This window comes from Tubulanus polymorphus, chromosome 4 (assembly GCF_964204645.1).
Source record: "Tubulanus polymorphus chromosome 4, tnTubPoly1.2, whole genome shotgun sequence".
NCBI classification, from domain to species: domain Eukaryota; kingdom Metazoa; phylum Nemertea; class Palaeonemertea; order Tubulaniformes; family Tubulanidae; genus Tubulanus; species Tubulanus polymorphus.
In genome coordinates this window covers 23960472-23970139 of record NC_134028.1, presented here as the reverse complement: position 1 = coordinate 23970139, position 9668 = coordinate 23960472, and the positions used below count along the sequence as shown (strand labels likewise).

Here is a 9668-nt window from a genome sequence, read left to right as displayed (position 1 = left end):
TGTGGGCTAGTTGTAAAATGTGAGCAGGGTGATCTACTAGAGAGGGACAATGTGTTTGATGTAGGCCTAGGACCTACTTGAGTTAACTTTTCTTCCGTACATATATGTCTATTATTTGGTTTCTCCGAGTCCGAGTTTGTCCACTGTCGAAAACTGTCAGAAAATAAATGGTCTAATCATCAATTGTGTGTTTTACTTATTAACTTAAGAATTGTTTATCAACCAAACCCAGGGGCATTACGAACCGTCGAAAGTAATCCGCGTTTGTTTCAGGGAGTTATGGTGAATTTTAGTGGGAACCTGGCGCGCGCCGTCCGCGTCAATGGTTGTCTTCCGCTGGCAAGTGATTAAAAATGACTTATTTTCGGGATTCGACATCAGTCTCACTCCCATCTTCATTTCATTCTTGCGATCGCTCAAGGACATCGACCCGGAAATAAAATGGCAGCTGATTCGGGCGCTAGTTTCAAACAGGTATTTCTTTGCTTTTTTGTCTCGAATTGTACAATCACAGCCAGTCACAGCATATTTTCTTGGTAGCGGGAATAGTTTGCCACAACCTCATTATATTCCTTTGATTTTTACAGGCTACGATTCAGAAGATATTGAAAAATCAATTCAAAGATGAAAAAACTAAAAGTGAGTACGAAAGTCTGACATGTCTGACGGTAGTCAGAATACCAGTCGTTGTTACGGGTTCCCTTGTTTGGGGAACGACGGCTAGGTACTAGACTAATGTCTATTTCAACCTGACTTGAGAGCATACAGGGTGGCCTAGCTCAGTCAGTTGTGGTGGTACATACCTGATTAAAGTCTTATTAGGACCAGAATGCATTGGCAGTCGACCTAAATCATCATTTTTAATCCATTTGAAACTGTATTGAAGGATATCCAAAAAATCTGCATTGAGAGGGGTTTCTGAGAGAAAAGAGACTCCATGATTTGAAAGTTTAACAATATGTCTCCATGCCTACCAACTGAAATTTGATATGTAGGCATGGAAACATATTGTTAAACTTTCAAATCATGGATTCACTTCTCTTCATTTAACCCCTTTCATTGAAGATTTTTTGGATATCCTTCAATACAGTTTCAAATGGATTAAAAAATGATGATTTAGGTCGACTGCCTGTCCTTTCTGGTCCTATTAAGACCTTTATCAGGTATGTACTACCAAAAATGAGCGAGCTAGGCCACCCGGAATGCTCTCAAGTCAGGTTGAAATAGACATTAATCTGACGGCGGCTCCCTATCCATGCCTGCTGATCCCATTTGCAACTAAGTTTGTCGTAGTTTGTCATCTCGCTGTTTACTTTGGATCAATCCTGCAAAGTTTAACCTTGGACTCTAAATCGTTTAAGAGTCCATGTTTAACAGAACTATCTTTTCAATTGACATATCCCACTTGCAATTTGAATGCCTTTTATCATTCAAACACTAATGATTTTTAAATTTTTGTCTTTCAGTTGGTCAGGATACTCTGAAACTAACTTGTGAAGTTCTCCGAATTTTTGCCAGGGGTAATTTATGAATGATCATCCTCGATGATTGATTGGATTTCTCTGAAGCAGTTTTAGGCATCTGTGAATTGGAGCTATAGTTATTTTTCTTATTTTTTACAGAAGGCGCAGCTAGAGCAGCTCAACGAGCTAAGGTGACTAATACACAAAAAAACAATCTAACAAAAAAATTTTCATGATTATTCATCATTTGTTTATTTGTATTTTCGTCTAGAATAAACATTCAAAAAAGATAATTCTATTTACATATTTTCCTGAAGCTTAAAATTTTTGGGATAAAATGTCCATAACTCCGATTAAAAAGAATTGAAAGGGTTGCTTTATCATAAGTTAATGATTTATTTTTGACATTTTAACTTTATCCTAACAGCCATCTCAGGGCTGCACATAGCGTGGGCAGCTCACCCCCTGAAATTTTGGAAACTGCTCTCTTTTTGTGGGTATATGAGAAAAGTCGTAATACAGTAGAACTTCGTTTACGAATCTTCTGTACCAGTTTTTTACTTTAGGGGACTGCCCTTTTTGGGCTTTTAAATGCGCCCCACTCGAATTTTAAATGCTAGGTATGGCCCTGCATCTTCAGGTTGAATAAAGTTAAAACAAAATTATGAAATATACATACAACCAAGAACAGAAGTGGTTTTTTATCATATAGTCGAAATATCAAAAATATATCATTAAAAGAAACCGTTTTTGGGACACGTGTTTCTTTCCGAGCGTGGGACTTTTCTAATATATTTACAACGTGGATCGATACCCAGTGTTCATCAGGCGTTATCCGTAATCCAGACTTTACAGTTTGGACATGTACATTGTTTTATGATAAACCGTAAACACATTGAAGAAATATATATTGTATTCAATTGTACACGTAAATGCATATAGTATATATTCTATTTTCAGCACGAATCTTCCCCTGTTGTGGACATTGAACATTTCGAAAAAATACTTCCTCAATTGGTAAGTCATTTCCGCGCTGGTTATCATCATCGACCCACAATATGCTTTACATACTTCAACGTCTACATACAGTTTATAACACACGGATTTTCTCTTTTCTACTTAGCTATTGGATTTTTGAAGAGAAGTAAACAATATTGAAACGTCGCAAGAAGAAGTTTATCCAATATTCATGAATTTATATATGTTTGTACATACAAGTGATTTACAAATGCCGTTTTCCGAGTTGTTTATAAATAAACATTTGATTTGTATCTACGTGTGATTACATTTACAGCGTTTATGGGCATGGCTAACTCGGAATTTTGACCAACTCGGAAACAAAACAAAATCATTTTCTGCCCTTCTAAACTGGCCCGAGCCGATGGGGTAGCGACAGAACTACCTAAAATTTGGGTCAAGACTTTTCGAAATTTAGATACAATACTTATGTTTTTTAATGGAAATTGAAAATCTCAAATAATTTATTCAGGTACTCGGGCAGTAATACGAAATCTTCGTATTTAAGAGCTGTCCTTTTTCTTCAGGAAAGTGGCCCTTTTCGTGGTAAAAAGTCCCAATTATTTCTTGAAATAGAACTACCCCTCAAAAAAGCTCGGCACGGGCCTGCTAACATATTTTCCAATCCTTCATTTGGACTTTCTGCGCTTAGCTCGGACCAATTTTGCCGGTCCCAGTTTGTTCGAGTTAAACGTTTTTTTTGTTAGTTTATAAACCCGCAATCCTTTTTTACATCATCGGTTGTGGGAATAACATGTTTCCTGGCTGGGGATGTCAAAGCTATAACTCGGGCGCCGAATGGCTTTCACCTTTCTTCGACGGCGACTGAATCTTCGTTTCCTTTAACATGTCCAGCAGATCGAAGCGTTTCATTTTCGCCAAGATCAGCTTCAAATTGTCCAAGGTGCACAAGTATTTCGGTTCGAACGGTGTTTTTTGAAACTTGTTGTGTAAACACTGCCAGTGATTGAAGAGTAATTCTGCAGGAGTAAATGAGCATCCGCTGTTGAACGCTATGGATTCGATCAGATCAATCACTTCACACGATAAACCTGTCAAACACGTATATATATAATGAACTAAAAACAAAGAGATACTTCACACAGAACGACAAAAAGATAAATACAGTACAACCCGCTCCATTCTTTCCAAAGTTCATCCAGTCTATGGGTAATCTGGATTAATCAAAAGTAATTTTCTTAAATGTTAATGAACCAGACTGCAAAAATATTGTTTGATGAATTAAGCAGATTTGACTGTACAGTAAACCTCACAGGTCTGGCAAAATTGGTCCGAGGCAAGCGAAGTCGAGAATTAAGGATAGGCAAAAACATAAGGATGCCAGAAAAGTTATTTCGTTTTTGTCCAAATTAATCAAGGTTTCGAGTAAGGTTGGGTTTACTGTATAAGGGGCAAATAGTAAGGTATACGTTAGCATCCAAGGGGGAAAGCAGGTAAAAAATTGACCACTTCTCCGTAAGTAAGGACAACAATTTTCGTACGAACTATTCAAACGATTTCTAAAATTATCCTGTACGAACTATTCGAACGATTTCTATAAAATCGTCCTGCTTACCCAATATTCCGGCTAGATGTTTCCAATTTTTAGTGACGCCGGTACGATCGTACAGTCTGAAGTACAACTGCGGACGTTGCATGATGTTCAAATACAGGGTATCCGGTCCAATCGGCGTTCGGTTCTGTTTCTTCATCAACGTATAATATATCTTTAAAATATGATTGAATGAAGAACAGTTTTACAAAAAAAGTAATTCTCCGTGTACGATGACGAGGTAAAACTTCGCAATGAATCGCGAAAGATGAGTAAAATATAAGCCCCACAATCACAAAGCTGTAAAACTTAAGATAGCGTGATGAATTCAACATAATACGTTATCATAAGTTTTTCGGCTTCGTGATTGTGGGACTTCGATTTTACTCCATGTTCCATGTGTCGTCTGTAGTTTTTAAGGCAAATATGCGCTACTTTTAGCTGCTGGTGCCTGTAATCAGGGAAGTGTAATACTTCCCTGCTGTAATACACGTCGTGTACTTTAAATGTAATATTGTAAGGCTTTTCTTACTGCAGAACGGAAACTACTACAGCGAGTGAAATGAGTTTAATAGCGTAATACATCCATCATACAATTTTCAATTGCGAGATCAACTTCCTGTTTTCAGAATAACAAAAAATGACAATGTGTTTACCATCGCAGTATGCATTATACATGCACATAATTTCCGCCAGTAAAGAATTTTCTAAATACCGAATAGATTTGTTAATATAAACATAAAGAGGTTAAAGTATTCATGATACGACATAAACAGAGAAATAAATTCAACAAGTTTGAAATTTGAGATCAATGATCATAGGTCAGTGCCCAGGGGCATGTTTAAAAGAAACAACTTATATAGTTTTATATCACACTAACTCCAGGCGGGAGCACAAGCGCAGTTTTCCCCTCGCATTGTGCCTGGAAATTGCATTCATTAAAATTTCAAAAACTTTTCACATACAAGTTTTGACATCGCACCTACGACACTCGCTTTGTGTGCATACTTTGCCTATTCAACGGAATGCCTTTTTCGTGCGTACTCAAGTTCATCCCTGCTGGATCCAACCGGCCTGAAACCCGCTGCAGCCCTACAGCAGCCGTTAATGTTACTTACCGGGTCCCAGCCACTGATGCATCCTTTGTCCACTGCTGAGGGTAGGAGGTCTGCGTCGTAGCTGATGATTTAGAAAAATACTAACATTTATCATGGGCATGCGTGTCACTCGGGGTCCATTGTCATAACAAATTATTTCTTTATTCATTCAATCGATCGAGGGGTTTTAAACCGTTTACTTACAATTCAGCCATTTCTTTGAATATGTCTTTCAAATATGGCGGTAGTCCTGCTTTATCTTCTTTAGTATATCCTTCTTGTTTAATAGCTTTAATAATATGAGCCGCTTTAATGCATTTGTCGATGGCGTATTTCAGTTGCGATTGCTGCTGTTTGCTCGGACAAATATCAACAAAAGGCGATTGTTTCTCTTCGTCGATTTTGTCATGGATTGAGTCCAGAGACGACGACCGGCGATTCTGCATCGCTTTGATAGCTACGACGCTTTTGCGAACGGAACTTTTCCTTGTCGCCCGATCGGCCTGGTTATTCCGTAGTAACACTCTCACGTCGGGCATCGCCTGAGATTGATTGTCCTGTGGAAACGAACGTTTTCTCGTGGTTGGTATTTTCACTCTTTCGTGAACAGAATCATCAATTGACTGAGACTTTTTGAGGATCAATGGGTGTGGAACTGGAGGACACTGTTTTTTCAATTCGACGTTTTCATGAACTTGGGCACTGCTTTGATCGCGAGTTTTAGTTCTTTGTGTTACTTTTGGTTTAATCACTTGATTTGTAACGAATTCCTGTCGTGTGGTATTTGCCGGTGCTGGCGGTATTGGCGGTATTTTGACGCTTTCCGCTGGACCAGGCACTTCGGGAAGTGGTTTCACTTTTTTAGTCGCGCACGAGGTATTTGAGGTTTTTTGAGCCGGTTTTTCTGGCAAGTGAATACGACCGGGACATTTCCGAGGAACTTCTGGAATTGCATTTCGGTAAGAAGCGGTCGCAGCGCCAACTAAGTCGTCTGCACAAATTGCCGCTTGTGCAATTAGTCCCTGTTGCTTGCTATGCTGTTTAGAAGTGGCGGCTTGAGCCTGCTGCGGATCCTGATGACTGTTTTCCTTCACTGGCCCGAAGTGGTACTGCGCAGTTGGTATTCGGTGCTTCTCTTGTTGACGGAAATGCTTTTGTGCTTTATGAATTGAGTCGATGATGCACTTTGCTCCGTCGTCTCGTCCTATTGCTATAAGTCTCATCGTAGATGTTTGTGGAACAATATCACAATCCGATTTATCTGTAGAGAAAAGCACGTGGCACTTACTTAATTCTCGAATTACGGGCCCGCTTCTCGAAGTGGTTGGTGTAAGGTTGGAGTCGAGGCTGGACCGTACTAAGTATATACACTCACCTTTAGTTGTAAGGTTGCGTATGCAAGTGAAACGGATAGTTGTCTCCTCTTGAGTTACTTGTTGTATGTCTCCTAAACTCCAGACAAACGTTACCCACGAGTGATGGTCTATATTGTAATTATTCGTGTTTGTCAACGCAAGATTGTACGGTGTTAAATGAAGTTGATAATGAGTTGAATTTGAGTTATCTCCTTGACATACATCCCATGATTGATCTGTAAAAAACACCAGGCGATCTGCTCAATGCAAAACTTCACATCCTTATTTTCACAAATTCCAATGATGGTATAGTCATATGCTACGGTTGATATCTAGATAAAATACTTTTTTTTAAATTAATCGTTAACCGATAGAAGGTCAAACCGTATAGATGAAATATCGTTTGGATTCTTTCTGGACCGATTACTATCAGAAACTGTAGCATACTTACATACAACTTCTCGGTCGTTCATAGACATTTCCCTTCGAATTTTTGCGATCAAACTTTTATGATCATTGGATTCGATCAGAGACCCACAATGCGAATATATAACGAATGGATCTGAGTTTTTGGTAAAGATGGCAGTGTACGAAAACCTCGATTGTTTCGTTTTTGCCTCGACCCATTCCGTGATTCCACAAAAGTTCTGTCGCGGAAAGACAATCTTTGCTTTGCAGTCTTGTTTTGCTGCATCGCCCTTAAAAAACTTGATGAAATATATCTGCGTGTCTGAAGGATGAAAAAACGAACAATTTAGGCTCGAAGCCGAATCAAACTTTCCAATCATTTTTAGCGATATCATCATTAGCAATATACAATATAAATTCCACAAACCTTTTATGCCCTTTGAATTTTGACCGAAAACGATATTTCGCTAAAATAATGAGAAAAAAGATTCTATAATAGTGAATTTTCATATGTATATTTGGTATGTTGATGATTATCAATGATGATAATAATTGAAATTTATAAAGCGCAAGTATCCTTTAAAATACTTCAATTGAGAGTTCAATGATGCTGCATGGAACAAAATTGTTATGAGATGGGAGCTAAACAAGCCAAGAGATAAGCATCGGGATAATTCGTGAGAGTTCCAAAGTGAAGGATCATGAACGGAGAACCCTACGGATCCAAATTTGAACAAGTTAAAACAATTTTCGTGAATTCCATGTGCCGAACAAAGGTTTCTAGACAGTTTATAACTAGACGGTTTGTAGGTGGTCAACAATTCACTATCATGGTCAGGAGCTTGAAATGTTGAAACATGTATATATTATACGCAAGACGTGGGCGCTTACTGTCGGGAACATTCCTTTTTTAGTTTGTTTTTCTGTTCTATCTTGGTGTACGAAGTGTTTTATCTTTTCGTATAGTACAGGTTTTTTTTTGTATTTCGTGAAATCGCGTCATTCGTGAAATCAACAATTTCCGCGAATTTCGGTTGTGGGTTTTATGTACTGAAACTTCCCTCTCGAATTCATGATTCTAAAATGCGAATCGAATTTTGATGACTATGAGGGGGCGCCAACGCTTCAATAGACCATATTTATGTCGTGTCTTTGTATCATATATCATTTTGAAAATATACCTGATTTATTCATTGCAATGCTCGCCCACAGCCCCAGAATCAGAAATTAGATATCAATTCCTCTCCAAATTTGATGATAAATAATGAGACGAGTAGAAAACACAATATCCGTGTATGATGAACAAACGCGAGAAATCCCACAATAAATACAGCAAAAACGAGAAACTTGAGTAGAAAAGTATATATATATATATATTTGCGCAAAAATATATATATATTTATAGTAGGATTTCTCGCGTTGATTATTATTATTTCATGAATAACGATTTAGTTTAAATAAATGTATCAAATAGACGATGGTTTGGTGCTTCCTGATGTGTATGAAACTTATGATGTATCCGAATTGTATATATATATATATATATATATATATATATATATATATATATATATATATATATATATATATATATATATATATATATATATATATATATATATATATATATATATATATATATATATATATATATATATATATATATATATATATATATATATATATATATATATATATATATATATATATATATATATATATATATATATATATATATATATATATATATATTTTAGACTCATATAAAAGCAATCTTAGTCCATATTATATTATGATAACTCGTGATAATATATATAATACCGGTCACACCCCGGACAATTATATTCGGAATGAACTAAAAAATAAGCGGACCAGTCTGTATAAGCCGTTAGTGGAAGGAACGTATATGAATCTGAACTCTACGATGTCTGTCCTCTTACCTTCTTATCCGGTTTGTGTTTGCCATCAACGATACCACGTCTATGGTACAAACAACAGTTCAGAAAGACTCTTTCGGACGGTAACATGGCTTGCTTCTTGTACACTTTGACGACGAATAGAGTTGTTGCGGGTATATATACTATACACAGAACACAATTGACGTCAATCGCAGATGAGGAAGTTAAAATACATTGAAATATCCGTGCAGTGCGTGATGTACTGTCAGCGCCCTGGTCCGGAAAAACTCTTTGAAAGGAACTAGTTTCGAGATATAGGTCGTTTTATTTTCAGACGATTAAAATGTGCACACGTTTTATAATCAGTTCTTGCTATAGTTGCACCAATGCTATTAAATGCTGATATATCATTATGAGATTTCTGTGTAGATAAACTTTGGTCTTTGGAATTTCATTATTTTATCAAACTTGTGCTAATTCTCTGCTGGTTGCTCAAAAGTTGATTTTTTGAGTTACTGGTGGACAAATACCATATGGTAACAATAAACGGCATTTATCCACTGGTTAGCTCTGTGCAACTTTTGAGCAACTGGTCCCAGGAAGGAGCATAAGCACAAGTTTAATTTGTAATGACTTCGAGCATTTAGTTATAAACCTGTATATCGGATTACATTGTAGTAATACATTTCACGAATAGATTAAATTGTTCTTTCTTTTTAAGAAGTCAATTATCACTCTTACTCGTGCACGATGTAGTGATAGGGACCAAAATTTGTGGTTGTGGAAACTCAGTATGTCGGTACGTCCGTGGTAAGATTTAATCAGTCCAATATTGGCGGATTATATTTTCAGATACCTGTTTGGTGATTATAGTCTCA

The 9668-nt window shown here is 37.0% G+C and overlaps 2 protein-coding genes across 2 annotated transcripts; one reads left to right on the top strand and one right to left on the bottom strand.

Annotated features, from left to right (window-relative positions):
• Nucleotides 1–436: 436 nt before the first annotated feature.
• On the top strand, nucleotides 437–2705 carry LOC141903970 (centromere protein X-like). The gene is made up of 6 exons (XM_074792390.1): nucleotides 437–474; nucleotides 588–639; nucleotides 1467–1520; nucleotides 1623–1654; nucleotides 2424–2480; nucleotides 2587–2705. The coding sequence occupies exons 1-6, from the start codon at nucleotides 442–444 to the stop codon at nucleotides 2599–2601; spliced, it is 243 nt and encodes an 80-aa protein (XP_074648491.1). The 5' UTR covers nucleotides 437–441; the 3' UTR covers nucleotides 2602–2705.
• LOC141903969 (uncharacterized) lies at nucleotides 1730–9060 on the bottom strand. Its single transcript, XM_074792389.1, has 8 exons — nucleotides 8833–9060; nucleotides 7320–7359; nucleotides 6936–7214; nucleotides 6505–6720; nucleotides 5334–6390; nucleotides 5151–5211; nucleotides 4057–4207; nucleotides 1730–3532 (listed from the first exon to the last, which is right to left on the bottom strand). Exons 1-8 carry the CDS (start codon nucleotides 8917–8919, stop codon nucleotides 3261–3263), a joined length of 2163 nt encoding a protein of 720 aa, XP_074648490.1. The 5' UTR covers nucleotides 8920–9060; the 3' UTR covers nucleotides 1730–3260.
• Nucleotides 9061–9668: the final 608 nt, after the last annotated feature.

Bases quoted from the DNA above. Each gene is read 5' to 3' on its own strand.
- LOC141903970 (XM_074792390.1), top strand. From the start codon at position 442: ATGGCAGCTGATTCGGGCGCTAGTTTCAAACAG. The intron at 475-587 runs GTATTTCTTTGC...TGATTTTTACAG, and splicing joins CGGGCGCTAGTTTCAAACAG to GCTACGATTCAGAAGATATT. The intron at 640-1,466 runs GTGAGTACGAAA...TTTGTCTTTCAG, and splicing joins CAAAGATGAAAAAACTAAAA to TTGGTCAGGATACTCTGAAA.
- LOC141903969 (XM_074792389.1), bottom strand. From the start codon at position 8,919: ATGTTACCGTCCGAAAGAGTCTTTCTGAACTGTTGTTTGTACCATAGA. The intron at 7,360-8,832 runs GTAAGAGGACAG...TCATTATTTTAG, and splicing joins AACACAAACCGGATAAGAAG to CGAAATATCGTTTTCGGTCA. The intron at 6,391-6,504 runs GTGAGTGTATAT...TTTTCTCTACAG, and splicing joins ACGCAACCTTACAACTAAAG to ATAAATCGGATTGTGATATT.